Genomic DNA, 16,431 nt, shown 5'->3' with positions numbered 1-16,431 from the left:
ACAACTAACCGCAGAATAAAAAAGGATAATAGTCCATTTTATAAAAATACGAAAACATATAAAAAAAAAAAAAAAAAAAATTGTGTGTACATAAGGAATAAATTATTCATAAATTTATGAACAAATTTTGTATGGCTAGCCAGCTAGCTATATATGTGTAAATTTTTTTTTTAATCATATGAAAGAAGATATATCAACAAAATGCAAATTTGAAGATTTATCATCACTGGCTGTTAAAATTGACAAAATATTTTTATTCTGATATAAATGAAGAGATAAATTAATATTAAATATAGTATCAGTGTGACAATAAAATTGATGTACACATTTTCTTGTTCTTATATCATAAATATATATATTTCCGTTTAAGCTTGAAAATAAAAGTAAGTTACTATTTATCCATTTTAAAAAATTTATTCCTTTTTCCATTTTATTATTTGTATCAGTTATATTAAAATCATAGTTAGCACAAAATGTGTTAATACATTTATTATTTTGAAAATCATATATTATAATATTATTATCAAGCGAGGATGATGCAAATATATTATTTTTTTTGTTATTAAATAAGCAGTAATCTACTAAATCGTTATGCATATTATCATAAATACTAACAACATTGTTATTATTTATGTTATATAATTTAATTACATTTTTATGTGTCGCTAAATATATTTCATTTGTAATACAGTTATCAATACATAATATATCATTAGTGCAATTTTCATTAAGTATATTGTGTGTATTTGGCACCGTTTCATTATATAAATATTTATTGTTTATATTTCTAGAATTTATTTTTAATGCACCTTCATTAGTAGTGTCGTTATTTTCATCAAAAATTTCTTTGGCTAGACGAGGTTGGCTAGTTCCCATACTATGATAACATTTTTTTTCTCTTTTTTCAAACTTTTTATTTGTATTATCTTTTTTTTTTAAGTTATATATATTATAATCATATACAGCTGTTGTTCCATTATCATATCCAGATATAAGATAAAAATTATTTCCATAATTACATACATTTATAAATGTTGGTACATCAATAGTATGTGCAATATTTATAGGTGTATTTTCTAATATATCCCAAATATATATATTTGGTGAATTTAAATAAATGCTTATAATTATATTTTCATTAAATGGACAAAACATAAAATATTCTATATCTTTTTTATCATCTGAATTATTTATACTTAAAATATTTATAAATTTCATATCTTCATTTATTAGTTCTTCTTTTGTAATATTTTTATTAATATCCCAATTATATATATTTACTAATGAATTACTATCATTTATATTTTTCTTTATATTATTTAAATTATAATTTAATAATTCTGAACTGTTCATATTATTATTTTCATATACATATATATCACCATTATATATAGAAAAAGCAACATATTTACAATTTTTTGAAAATTTTATATTTGTTACTGTATCTCTATATTTTTGGTTTTTTAAACTCTCTAAATCTATTTTATTATCTTTTATTTCATTTTTATTAAAAATATTTACATTTTTTTTATCACTAAATTCAATACTATTATTAGCAAAGCATTTTAAATCAGAGTCAAACGAATTATATAAATAACATTTATTATTTATGCTTCCAAAATAAATCCATTTTTTATAATTATTAACACAATATAAGCTTTTATTTCCATAAAACTTTTTATGATATGAAATTAAGTTTTCTTTATATTTTATAAGTTCTATTTGATCAGGATCTTTATTATCATCAATACTATTTTCATCTTCATTTTCTTCACTAGAGCTTATATCAATAATATCATATTTATTTTCAATATCATCATATAATACATCATCTCCTAAATCATCAATAATTTCTTTGTCCATATTGTATATTTTTTGATATATATAATTTTTTCAATTAAAAAAATTTTATTTTTCTAAGATTGTAACTAGCTAATATATAATACTCTTCACAAAATATAAGCATTTGAAAATAGGCATACTATATATATAGTTCTTACTAGCATTATGTTATATTTTAACTTTTTTTTTTTTTTTTATGTATAATATAACTTATTAGGTATATTTTTTTGAAACTAAATTGAAAGAGGAAAGAATTTATAATCATTCGCATAAGCGGCGAATTGGTTTTGGTTATTTAAATAAAAATGTATTATATGCATATGTATTATATATATGTATATTTTTTTTTTTTTTTTTTTTTTACATCCTTAATGCTCATATAAATAAGTAGAATTGAAAACTCATCATTTTCTTTTTTCATTTATATTTTCAAAATTTAAAACAACATACATTAGTAATATTCTATATACGAATAAATATATATTAATTTAGCTATTTTTAAAATGAGAGAAAAAAAAGAATATATGAAATATGCACAGTATTATCACTACATTTTTAACATAATAATGCGAAATATAATAACATAAAAAAAAATTTAATAAATGCATATTGTTGTATTTTATGGCAATATAAGTGAAAAAAAATTAAAGCATGAATTTTATACGAATTAGAATATAACAAAAAATTATAATAAATTAAATTTTTGCATTTCACAAATTTTTAATGTTAAAATAAATATAAATATATTTGTCCAAATATATATTAATTAAAAAAATAACAAAACAAATGAGAAAAACAAATAGTTACACACATTTATTTATATACTACGAAAAAATAAATATTTTTCTCTCTGTATTTTCAATAATTTTTAACCATTTGCTCAAAAATATAAATTGGGGTATCTCCATTATTTTCCTTTCTATCGTCTTGTACATGATTTTCCTAATATTAATAAATAAAAAATAAAATTAATGTAAAAAAAATGTCCAAATATATTTTAATAATGCCACTATTATATAATATATTAAGCTTACTTGCTCTTTTGGGGTAACATTTTTCAAATTTGTTTTGCCAATGTTCTATAATAATATGCAAAAAAGGAGGGGGAAATGAAATTGTATGACATATTTACTAAATGACATGACATGGCATGCAGTTTTTGTGTTTTGTAAAATTATTATTTTTGTATTTTCATTCTCCTTTACCTCATTATCCATAAGTGGCTTTCTTACATACGTTTTTATATCTTCCCCAAGCTACAAAAAAATAAAATAAATACGTTAAAATTATAAGATTAATTGATGCATAATATATATTAGTGTGCACACATTTTGTTTTTTTTTATATGAACGTTCATAATTTTTTATATATGCAAAGAAAGAGAAAGAAATCGTGAATGTACCTGATTATATATGATGTTCTGGAACTTAATTGGAAACAAATGGTATATACCGAATTCATCAAGCGGTAATATATACTTAACATAAGTGCTTAAATTAATTATTCTTTTTTTATGGTAATATAAGATTAAATTTCTAATTTTTTTTCTAATTTTTGGCTTGCTATAACCTGTCTTGTACATGTAAAAAAGTATTAAGAACAATTGGTCGAAATTATAGTGTGTGGCAAATTTGTTCATATAATAAAATAATTTAATATAAATTCTTTTTTCCCTCACAAAATTATTACAAATAGTTGTATATATATATAAGTAATGTTGAGGTTTGTATTTTTCAAGATTTGAGACTAAAAAATTTAAAAGCTTAATGAATAAAATATAATCATGTGATTTATTTATATCTTCTGTTTGTTGTAAATTTAAAAAATAATTGCTATGCTTAAAACATAAAATTGCATCATTTTTATTGAAATGCTCAAAATTTTTTATAATATATTCCTTAATATGTTTTTTAATATCACTTTGTATTTCTTTATTGATAAAAACATAACTTAACAACATATTTGTTATTATTTTATGGTCATCAAATTCACAGTTTTGTAATATATACAACATTTGTTTATCGAAATAATATGCTGAATAAATATTGAAATAGCTAAAATAATATAATAAGGATGAAACATATTTTATTTCTTTAATGTCTTTTGAAAAATTCTGATTAAAACAGGAAAATAAATATAATATAAATTTTTCGTGCTGACTGTTCAGAATTTTTTTTTCATTTTTTTTATTATTTTTAAAAATAGAATAATAAAAATTATAAAATATTTTCATCATTATAAAGTTATATTTTAATTTTTGGAATACAAACTTAAACTCGTTAATTTGTTCGTCTCTATTGAACATATCATTTGGTGTCAGTAGTATATCTCCCTTTTTTATTTCTTTTGAGCATGTATCACCAATTTTTTGATTTTCCTTAATCTCATATAAATCACTCACTATTTTATCTTCTACATTATTCTTATATTTTAATTGCTCTGGTTTGTAATTAATCATTTTATCATCATAAAGATATGTCAACATATCATTAATTATATTTATAAAATTGTCGATATGATGTTGATTGTATTTATTTTTTCTGAACATGTTCATTTTATTTAAATAAACATTATTTTCGTCTTCATCCATGTGTGTAAATATGTTACTATTATTACTGTCCATTGATAATAAGTAATAATTTTTTGAAAGTAAAAATAAACAAAACAAAAAATCATCATGAAATATATTTTTTTTTGCATTATTAAAAATAACAGCAATTTTAAGCAACAATTGTGGTAATAAAAATATTCCATTTTTATAATAAATTAATAAAACATAAAGAAAATCTTTTATATTCATTTCAAAAAAATTTTTTTGGATATAATTTTCAATATAATAAATGTCTTTATAACTAAATAATTTATTTTTACTTTTATAATAAAAAAATAAGTAAAAATTTTTAGGACACGAAAATCCATTATTTCCCATATTTTCTTCTGACATATCATGAGAAAAAGAACTATTATTATCACTACAATTACTATTGAATATTTTCAAACGGTTATATAAAAATTTATCAATAGCTTCATTTTTATATTTAATTTTTGAAAATACTCTCAATATATTTATTATATTATTTTGATTTATATTATCCTTATTAAATATTACCTGAACAGTTAATATATTTTTTATTTCTTCATCCATATATTTATGAAATTCATAAATCATGGGTATTAAAAGGCATAAATCATTACTTTGACAATTATGCAAACAATTTTTTAAATTGTCAAAAATTAATTTAATCATGTTATCAAAAAGAGACCAGTCAATTCTTTTGTTTATTTCGTTTTCATAATTCAAGGGTGTCAAATGTGAAGATGATTTTATAATAGCATCATCATTATTGTCACCATTATTACCATCATTATTGTCACCATTTTTAATTTTCTTTTCTAAGCTGTTGCTTAACTTTGTTATGTGATCGTTGCACACAGCATTACTACTTTTTTTTTTTTCCAAATTTTTAGTTTCTCTTTTGATTACATTTCGTAAAAGCCCCAATATTTTTATGTTGTCTAAAACTGTTAGATCTATTTTACTAGCCAACAAAATATTACAATGATAAAGTAAAAAATGATCTAATTTAAAAGGGACATCAAATGAGGTAACTAATGCATTTATTCTTTCTAATGATAAGATTATTTTTTTATTATTTTTTAATTTACCCCCTGTTATATCTCTATTTATTATATTAATAAAATTACAAACAATATTTGTGATATATTTTTTTATGTCTGGTAAGCAAAAAAAAAAATTCTGACCATGTTCATTATTATCATTATGGCTAGTTTCTTTTTTTTTTTTTTTTTTTATTTCTAAATATGTGTAATATTTATATGCCACATAAATAGTGTCAATTAAATTGTAATTAAAATCGAAATCGTCGATATATTTTGTATCAATTTCTATTTTTTCTATATTATTTTGCATTTCCATTTCTGTTAAAATATTTTCATCACATTTATAATTATTTTTACAAATTTTTTTATTCATATATGTCTTTGTTTCATTTCTTTTGTTGGGTGTACAGGTGATATTATTAATATTGGACATTTGTGTGTGTATATTTTTTTTTTCTCCATTTTTTTGATTTATTTTATTTCCATCTAAAATAGTTCCAATCACAATTATGTGATTCATATATATATAGTTTAAATTGTACATATAGACAATGTCATAATTTTCTACAAAATGATAAGTAGCTTTTTTTTTTGATAATTTTTTTCCAAAAAAAAAGTTAGTACAAACATTTAAACATATGTTAATATTTTTTATTTCTTTATAATATATATTATTATTACATTGTATGATAGTATATATATAATTTAATACATCTTTAAAAAAAAAATTTTGATCATTATTAAATTTATGATTTATTGATATTTTTCTAACTATGTCAATATGAAAAAAATTAATATTTTTACTAATATATTTTAATAAATTATTAAAACTATTTTCTATATTTAATACTTTTAATACTTTTAAAAATTTTATGTATTGTTCTATATCAAGAATATTTTCATACTTATTTTTATTTTTATTTTTATTTTCATTTTCATTTTCATTTTCATTTTCATTTTCATTTTCATCATTTAAATTATTTATAGAAATATTTTTTTCTGAAACTTGAGATTGTGACAAAACAGTTATATCACCATCATTATTTATATATTTATTAATATATGCCAATACATGATTAACATAATATAATATTCTATCATCATATAGATCAATATTTCCTTTGACACACAATATGTATAAGTTATCTATTATTTTGTCTTTATATAATGTGTTAATTTTTTTTTCATTTTTTAAAATATAATTTAATTCATTAATTTTTTTATTAACATAATTATAATTCATAATAGATTTAATCGAATCACCTTTTTTTGATAAAAAACAATTTTCTTCATTTACATATTCATAAATTAATATTTTGTTTTGTGTTGAAAATTTATTTTTAATATATTTATTATTCTGGATGGAATTATATAAAAATTGTTCTTCTATTTTTCTAATAACCATTCGCATTTGCCCACTTTTCTTTTGAATCATTTTTTTTGAAAGTAGTCAAAAATGTTAATAAATAATTTACATTCTTTTATTATGACACATAAAACTTATTACCATTGTAATAAATATAATATGTTATTAAATTTGTATCTATTTGTACAGCATATCTAGTTTTTTATTCTCAAGCTGACTATACACAATGACATGCATATATGATAGAACTCTTTTTCGTCTTTTATTTGTATTTATATTTATATTTATATTTTTTAATAATTTAATTTGTATTTTTCTACGAAATGAAACAAATAAATCAAGAAAAATTTGAAAAGATGAGAAAAAGAATAAAGACAAAAAGGTGGTGTTAATATATAGATTGATATTGCTTATTTTTTTTTTTATTGAATCATTAAAAAAATAAGATTAAATTTGAAATTATTTTTTATTCTCCATGTACATATACAACTACAAATATAGATAAAATTCGGAAAAAAAAAAATATATATATAAATATAATTATTTAAAAGATAAAATGTGACTTAATTTTTATATTATTTGGAATGTTTTTTTTTTTAATTATCAAAACATTAAAAAATAAAGAAATAAAGAAATATAAAATTGAAAAAGCTGTAAAGATAATGTCATTTGGATATTTTGTGGAAATGACACAATTAGATATAAATAAAAATTATTATTTTTTTAAAATTAAAAAAAATAGTTATAAAAAATTATATGAAAAAAAAAAAAAACTATTAATGAATTAATTTTTTTTTTAATATTAAAAGAATTATTTCCTTATTTTCTAATTCAATATTAACAACATCGACACGTGTATTCTACTTCAAAAAAAAAAAAAAAAAAATATTTTATGTGCGTGTGATATATCCATGTTAATATGTTTTATTTCCCCCCTTTTTTCTTAACACTAAACTTGAGATAATTAAAAAAAAAAAATAGTAGAACAATATCGAAAAAATGTAAAGAGAAAAGGGAAATACCAATTATGTTGGCTTGTTTTCCATTTGTGTAAAGTTATTTGAGATATGAGTGTAAATATGTTTCCACAAAAAAAACTATTTTTTGGTTGCTCGAGTGAAATAAATTTAGGTGGCATTCTTTCTTTATTTACTTGCTTATTTACTTGCTTGCTTCCAATTTTTATTGTTAATTTTGTTTACACATAAAATTCAAATTTGTGCGAAATAAAAACAGGGGAAATGTAAACAAATTGTAAATAAAACTTCTAAAGCTCAAAATAGTTGTTTATTGTAATGGCATATATAATGCTACAAAAATTATAGTGCCACAAAAATAATAATGCACACATTTTAAACCGACCTTATTTATCACATTAAATGTTTTTTTTTACATAACCAATATTTAAATAAAAGAATTATATTTAACAGATTATATTCTTATAACTATTCGTAAAAATAAAGAATCTTACTTCATATTAGTTACATTTCAAAACGTTTATAATCACAAGGGCTTTCAATATATTGATGCTCTATCAACAAAATATAAATTTCAAATAAGAAAAGGACAATGACAAAAGTTTCTCTTATTATTTACTAGTAAATAAAAATTGATCATTTAAATAAATATTAAATTGTGTGATGTATTATATGTCTGTTTTGGAAAGACAATATATATTAATATTTATTAGTATATGTTTTCACTTTTTTTTTTTTGAGATAATCTTTTTCATGTTAAAAATTTAATAAACGATCTTGGCTAGTTTAGTGTTGGTGTTGATACAATTTTAAGTTTATTATCTCGTGAAAAAAAAAAAAAAAATTGAAACTTCCCAATTTATTCAACTGTAAAATAATACCTATCTTTACCCCCCCTCAAAAAAAATGTGCATTCATTTTGTAAGTTTCAAATTTGTTGAGCAAATATTATATTGTGTAAAAATATATTATAGTGAAAAACAGAATAAAAATTATTTTTAATATTCATGAAAATTATTATTTTTATTGACACAGTTATTTTGAGTATTATATACAGTTTGTTTCTTTTTTTTTTATTATATTAATTTTTCCCCATTTGTTTTTCCCATTTGTTTTAGCTGTTTTTTTTAATTAATATTTGCAAATATATATGATCATATATATTTATTTGTATAAATTAGCATAATTCTATAGACATGTTTAAATACACCCAAAAGTTGTATACACATATATATATGCTGAATTATTCTTAAATTTTAAATATTTATATCATCCTTCAATTTTTACCAATTTATTTATTTTATTAAATTGCTTCTTTAACAATATATTTGATTAAAATACAAAAGTCTGTCTATCGAAAAATATAACTGTTGAGCGTTTGAATTGGGATATAAAAATTTGGGGTCAATTTTTTTTTAAAACTGCTCATAAAATAATTTTTTTAAATATATAAAAAAAATTAAAATATCTTGAAATAAAAAAAAATAGCTATCTATCTATTAATTTTTTTATTGAATAATTGTAATAATAAATATACTGTTAAAAAAAAAAAAATCCAGTGCTGTCCATTTTTTTTTCTGAACAGTTCATAAAAATAATGGATATATTATGTACACCTAGAAATAAATAAATATATATTATGTACATAACATATAATTATATACATTTCCGCCCTTAATATATATATGATTGGATGGAGAAAGTACATTTTTATATTTGTTCATAATATTTTCAACTATTACACACACACGATCAATTATTGTCTTTTTTTATAGCACCACAAATTTATAATTTTGTTATAAAACATAAAAATATATAAATTTTGTCTATATATATATATATATATTTTTCTTTTAATTTGTAAATTCTTCATATGTACAATATGCATATATAAATATTCACTTTAAATTATAAAATGAGTTTTTTATTTTATTTTTTGCTTTAAATTTGTATACAATTCATTTCATTGGGTTATATATATAATATAATTTTTTGAGAGAGAGGAGTGTTGTAAAAGTTCAAATACGAGTTTTATTCTAGCTTCCATTTTTTTTCATTATTTTTATTTATCCATTTATTATAATTGTACACCCCATTAAATAACCGATTATATTTCTCACTTTTTTATATTTAAAAAAAAATTATATTTTTTATAAACGAATTAAAGACAAATAGTGTAGATATACATATGTGCATATTTGTTTAGACCTGACTACGTATGCGTTTTTGTTTTTTCCTATATCAAATCGAATGCTGCGTTAGTAATACATTTATTCACAATTGCACGCATATATATAGTACATTGTATATGCATTTTTAATTTATATTAAAAAAAAAATATAATAATGTATGATAACATTTGCAATAATGAGAAAGACTACAGGATAGGGGCTTTACCTATGTATATGCCCGGGAAAATGTACAATTCTCAGTGTACCACCATGGAAGATCTTCGAAAGTTCGAGGTAACATAAAAATTGGAATTAATACATATGTACATATATATGAAACAAAAATATTCGCTTATGTGTGTTGGAAATAGTTATTATATCTCCCTTACATATTTTTTTTTTTTTTTTTTTTTTTAAAGGTTTTGGGAAATCCCAGTATAAAAAACATTGTACAGGAAACTACAATAAATGTTCCAAAAATTCAATACAAAGAAAAAGTTGTTGAAATTCCAAGAGTTGAGTATCGTACATATCCTGTAGTAAAAGATGTAGAGACACCAATATATCAAGATCGATATATATATAAAAATGTTGAGGTTCCACAAAAACAGGTTAGAATAAAACCTGTTTACAATGTTGTAAATGTTCCCCAATATAAATATGTAGAAAAAGCTGTAAAAAAAAAATATAAAAGATTTAAGTATATACCTAAAGAAGTGCAAGTACCATTTAGACCTAGAAGAGAAATATATAGTGAGGTACCTGTGCCTAGATACGTACGTCAATATGATCATACTTTTATAGAACCACAAAATACATCTGATAGTGCATATACAAGAGAATTACCACTTTTTGAAGGCTATAATGATCATTTTTTAAATATGATGAATCCATTTTATAATGCATCAAATGATAGAAGAACAAATAATAATGGTTTATTAAGTTGTCTTTGTGGTACTAATAATAATATTGATTCGGTGACATATGAAAATTTAGATCCGCTATTATTTTCAGAACATACACCATATATCTATAACAATAATTATTATGGACGTAGTAATACTTTTTGTTATTCTGGTGAAAATAACATTTTACATGATTACCCCCCATATGAAATATATGGATATAATTATCCAATAATTAGAACACGTGATCAGAATTATTTTTACAAAAGAATAATTGAGGCTACATCAAGTATATTAGCAGCAACAGGAGTTGCCATTGTATTAGCAGGTAAATTGGGTATATATGGAATTTCTCTACTATTACATAATAATAAAGATTCTAAAAAAGAAATAAAAGATTGCCCACACGCTAAACATAAACATACTGATTCAAAAAATGGACATAAAGAAATGAACAAGACAAATGGGGATCACCTTAACAAGGCAGACGAAAAAATATAATTTAAATAAGGGGAAACATAGTTCGAAAATTCTTCACGAATTTGAATCATGTAAACAACGCACTAATATATATGTATGTGTGCATATATAGCCATGGTTGTAGCTAATTCAGATTCTTTGTTTGTTTGTATTTTTGTATTTTTTTCAAGATAATTAAATGATACATTAATGATAACCATAAATAAGTGAAAGTAAATGTGGTTACACGATATTGAATTTAACCAAAACAAATAAAAGCATTTATATAGTTAAGAGCCCTTTTTAATTAGGCTTCAACGTCTATAAATATATATATTCTGTGATATATTTTTTTTTTCAATTAAAAATTAATATACATGTTTTTTATTTTATTCACTTTATTGTAAACTCTTTTATATTTTTTTCTTTAAATAGCTTTATGATATAAATGTTGAATAAATATCTGCCAATTTTGGGTCATGTGCTTGCTTAGGCATACACACACATGTAACTATATATACATATACACATATACACATAGTAAAGGTCTTATTATCTTTTTTGTTTCGTATTTAAGATAAGTACACAGTTGAACGTTTAAAATTGATAATTCATTTATGAAGGCATGTAACCATACATTAGTTTATGTCAAACGAATTGTGGCTAGGTGTGAATAAAAAAGACTTTTGCGTTTTTGTAAAATATTCAACGGTTTATACGATGCTGTATTTGCGTTTTTGTAAAATATTCAACGGTTTATACGATGCCGTATTTGTGCTTTTTTAAATGAAGTGTGCATGTTGAAATGACGATAAATTGACAATGATGTTACGACTATACATTCTGTATAAATACGGCGTTTCATGCAATAACATAAATATAATACTTAGGCTAAAACTTTTATTCCTTTTCTGATAAAAATTAGCATAGTATTGTTTGTAAATATAAATAAATATATACATTTTTTTAACTATATAAAAATTATGTTGTTTAAATATGGCAATATTTATGTACAGCCATTAAATATTTTTTTCCATTAAAAAAAAAAAAAAAAAAAATATGACTCTGTAAGGCGTATATAATTTTTGTGCATATTTTTATACGCACTAATAATATTTGGAATTGGGTATTTCCCTTCCGTATTTATTTGATGTTCGTTTATTTGTTATTAATTATAGCTTAATGTGTTACATTTTTAATTTTTTTTTAATATCGGAAAAGTGCGATTTATGTAAAAATTGGATAAGTTAAATAAATAATAGTATAGCCATACATACATATAATTATTTCGTATGTTATGCTATAAATTAATATAGCATAGTAGTTACATATTATATTTAGTTTAACATTATATATTTCTTTATTTTATTGTATTTATTATTTTTCAATAATATACACTCAATGTATATGTAAATATAAATATTTTTTCGTACAATCTGTATTTTACAATTATTACTATGCCTATAATTGCGCCAAAATAAATTACCAAATTTTCCTAAATATATTTCTAAAAGTACACACAAATTGGGTGATTATGTTTAATACTTTCCCCAAAATTAACCAAATAATAAACATATATATATGCAGAACATTTTAATAAAAAAAGAAAAAAATGATTGCAAAAAAATTGAGTACTCAGACTGCAAAAATGGTATGTACCCCGTCCTTTAGTAACATGGTTGCTAACATATATGCAAAACATGGAATGAAGCCTCTTAACTATGCAATAAAAAGAAACATATGTTTCAGTAAACCACATTTAACTCATTATTTAGAGGATTATTACACTTGCTCAGAAATTGCAACAAACATGGTTTCCCCTATGTCTGAATATGTTTGGTGGAGTTGGCTTTTTTTACAAGTAACTTTTTCATAAAAAAAAAAAAATAAAAAAAAAAAAATAAAAAATAAAAAAAAAAATAAAATAGTGATTTGCATTTTTTGGCTAGCTGGATACTATTTTTTATTATATAGACATAATTTTTTTAATTTATAATTTTATAGGGGGCTATTGTTTTTGGTACTTTACTTCACTCAAATTATTATTTTACTGGTAAACCGTTACCAAAGGTTCAAGGGAATTCACAATTGTGTGAAGATTCATGGTGATGTATATTTTCTTTTCCAATTTAATAGCTTATTTTATTTTTACGAAAAAACGATAAATATTAAATAAATGTATATATATAAAAAAAATTAATTTGAATTAGTTTGATTTGGACAAGAAATAAAAATTATATTAAATTATGTAGATTAACATTTACGTAAATATGTAAATTTTTTTTTCATTTGTCCAAACCAATCATTAAAAAAAAAAATATTATAAATAAAATACATAACAAATAGAAATAGAATTTGATTAAAAATAGAGAATGTTTTAATTAGGGATATAAATACATGCACAAATGTGTAAAATATGTAAAAAAAAAAATATATCTCTGATATTTAATTAGTATATAATAATGATGATTTTTTAATTCAATATCTTTATATTTCAAAAGATTAATTTTATTTAAGAAGGTCTTCTACCTCTCTTAAATTATATGCACTTATTCAGTGCCCCAAAATTCATCTTCATGAATCATTTTACTTGCTGGAATATCAGCAAATCCACTGTTAAATATAGAATCCCCAGGTGGTTTATTTTTTTCATTGTATAAAGCATAGCTAGCTATTGTACCACTTAAAATAATAACTAATCCCATACCAGTAGCTACAAATAATTTATTAAAATTACCATAGTCTTCAGAATTATTATATTTTGATCTGTTATCTCTATTATGATCATGTTCTTCTTCCCCATTCGCTTCATATGATTCATACGATTCATGGGATCTTGGCTGTCCATTTATGCCATGTGAATTATAATTATCATGTCTTGTGGTATCGTTATTATATTCAAAAGGGGTTGTATCATTTATATTAGATCTTAAATTTGATCTTTGAGAATTTCCATATAAGCTATTTGGATTATTTATATGATCTGCATCTCTATATGATCCATCAGGTCCATAATAGCTTGATGGTGAGGCTGAAAAAAAAAAAAAAAAAAAAAAAAAAAAATATATTTATTATAATTTATATCATTTATATTGTTTAGATACTTGTAAAGTTATATAAAAATTAATATTTTCTTGTCATTACAATAAATAGAAATATTTTTATTTATATTACCACTTCTAATCCCACTAAAATTATGAGGTCTATCCAATGAATCACCATGATGTGGATTCATATTACGATGCAAATTATTACTCATATCAGAGTTATGATAATTATATATACCCATTGAATTTAAATCATTATTTCTTTCATACATATTATTTAGCCCTGTATTATCTATTACTGAATTAGGAGAAGAAATTTCGCTTCTGTTTAATTCTGATCCTATCGAATCTATATCAGATCCTATTGCACCATCATTTTGATTAACACTTAATTCAGGACTTCTTCCTTCTGGATTTGGAGGTAAAGGTGCTCCTGGTCCTGGAGCTGGAACTGAACCTGGAGCTTGAGCTGGAGCTGGACCTGGTCTTGACATTAAACTTTCAATTGAATTTGGAATTAAAGTTGGAGGTTCCTTTGAATATGGATCTAAAGGTTCATTTGTAATTGGGATTCGAGATGGCAATGGAGGGGGATGTACAGATGGATCTAAATTAAAATCTGAAGATAGATCCACAGTTGGCAATAAAAGTGGACTTCTACTTGGATCAACTGGTGGGACTGGGTCATGACCTTGTCTATGATTTATATCTCTTACATTACCTACCAACGGATCGCCTACTCCACCATTTCCTGGAACTTCTGGTGCCTGTTTTACGGGTGGATTGACTTGTGGACCTCCTTCTGGTCCACCTTTTTTCGCAGCAGCTACTCCTGACCCAGCATCGTTTAATACATTTCCGTCTGATCCACTAGCAGCTTGCACTTTGGGATCTTTTTCACTTACGCCATCCCCAGAAACTACTTTGTCAGCAGCGGATTTGGGACCAGTTTCACCAGATTTCCCTTCAACTTTTTGCCCATCAGCAGGGGCAGGTGGACTTCCCCCCTGAGATATTGCATTCGATGGTTCTGACCCAGCAACTACTTTCTTTTCGCCTTGGGAATCACCCGCGCCTTTGCCGGCTTTATTTGCAGCTGCATCTGGACCAGAAGCTGCACCAGAAGCTGGAGCAGAAACTGAACCACCATCTGCAGCTTTACCTGGAGCTTGATCTTTACCTGATCCCTGATTATTCTTCCCCTTTTGGTCAGCGCCTTGGACCAAGGCTTGTTGAGGACCTTCTTGAGATTGTAAGAAATGAGGTTTTATGGTACTTTTGTTATTATTAGATGGGGTTTGTTGATTTTCAGAATCAGAATCAGAATTATCATAAATAACTTGTTTATTTTTATATGAGATTTCTCCATTTATATCTGTTAAACAATCTTGAATGTCAATAATAAAAGGACAATTAATCATATGTCTACTTCTTTTTCCATTTTTACATTCTAACCATTCACTCCATCCTTTACATTGTGAGCAATCTTCTTTTTCTATTAAAGATGTATTAGTTAAACAGGTTCTAGTAGTAATCTGATTAGTACATGGACCCCATGGGCCCCAATTATCACATGTCTCATTTGCTGAGTTATACTTTATTTTAAGAATGAGGAATATTATATATACATATAAATAATTAGTAATTTGCGTTTTCATTTTTCATTTAATAATCAACAAAAAAAAAAAAAAAAAAAACATGTATATTCCTCTATATTTTTTTTTTTAACTTTTCAAAATATCGCGATCGGACTAAAAAAATATATATATTCCGACATATATATATAGATAGCGATATACAAAAAAAAAAAAGTACAAATAGAATAATTATAGCGGAACAATAATATTAGCATTCCCTAATGCACTAACTAATATGTATTTTAAATAAACAATAATAACATTTTAACAATTATGAAATATATAAGAATAGGTGTGTGTGTGTGTGTGTATATATTTTTTTGAAAATATAAAACGATTATAAAAGTTATATACATATATAATTTGCACTAGTAATATGCACTAAAATATATATGTAATGTTTGAA

At 22.5% G+C, this 16,431-nt stretch overlaps 5 protein-coding genes across 5 annotated transcripts; 2 read left to right on the top strand and 3 right to left on the bottom strand.

Moving 5' to 3' along the window:
* Positions 1 to 174: 174 nt before the first annotated feature.
* Positions 175 to 1,863, bottom strand: PY17X_0514300 (WD repeat-containing protein, putative; the record flags this gene model as incomplete). The annotated part of the gene is made up of 1 exon (XM_724836.2): positions 175 to 1,863. One exon carries the CDS (start codon positions 1,861 to 1,863, stop codon positions 175 to 177), a length of 1,689 nt encoding a protein of 562 aa, XP_729929.2.
* Positions 1,864 to 2,700: 837 nt separating this feature from the next.
* PY17X_0514200 (conserved Plasmodium protein, unknown function) lies at positions 2,701 to 6,898 on the bottom strand (the record flags this gene model as incomplete). The annotated part of the gene is made up of 4 exons (XM_725726.2): positions 2,701 to 2,784; positions 2,877 to 2,921; positions 3,048 to 3,098; positions 3,245 to 6,898. 4 exons carry the CDS (start codon positions 6,896 to 6,898, stop codon positions 2,701 to 2,703), a joined length of 3,834 nt encoding a protein of 1,277 aa, XP_730819.2.
* Positions 6,899 to 10,151: 3,253 nt separating this feature from the next.
* PY17X_0514100 (inner membrane complex protein 1m, putative) lies at positions 10,152 to 11,383 on the top strand (the record flags this gene model as incomplete). Its single annotated transcript, XM_722810.1, has 2 exons — positions 10,152 to 10,271; positions 10,397 to 11,383. 2 exons carry the CDS (start codon positions 10,152 to 10,154, stop codon positions 11,381 to 11,383), a joined length of 1,107 nt encoding a protein of 368 aa, XP_727903.1.
* A 1,570-nt stretch (positions 11,384 to 12,953) lies between these two features.
* Positions 12,954 to 13,450, top strand: PY17X_0514000 (conserved protein, unknown function; the record flags this gene model as incomplete). The annotated part of the gene is made up of 2 exons (XM_022955226.1): positions 12,954 to 13,202; positions 13,346 to 13,450. The coding sequence occupies 2 exons, from the start codon at positions 12,954 to 12,956 to the stop codon at positions 13,448 to 13,450; spliced, it is 354 nt and encodes a 117-aa protein (XP_022811679.1).
* Positions 13,451 to 13,890: 440 nt separating this feature from the next.
* PY17X_0513900 (merozoite TRAP-like protein, putative) lies at positions 13,891 to 16,046 on the bottom strand (the record flags this gene model as incomplete). The annotated part of the gene is made up of 2 exons (XM_022955225.1): positions 13,891 to 14,372; positions 14,516 to 16,046. The coding sequence occupies 2 exons, from the start codon at positions 16,044 to 16,046 to the stop codon at positions 13,891 to 13,893; spliced, it is 2,013 nt and encodes a 670-aa protein (XP_022811678.1).
* Between the last annotated feature and the right edge of the window lie 385 nt (positions 16,047 to 16,431).

Source organism: Plasmodium yoelii (genome assembly GCF_900002385.2).
Source record: "Plasmodium yoelii strain 17X genome assembly, chromosome: 5".
Lineage (NCBI taxonomy): Eukaryota > Apicomplexa > Aconoidasida > Haemosporida > Plasmodiidae > Plasmodium > Plasmodium yoelii.
The sequence above is the reverse complement of the archived record's forward strand: the minus strand, read 5'-3'. Positions and strand labels throughout refer to the sequence as shown.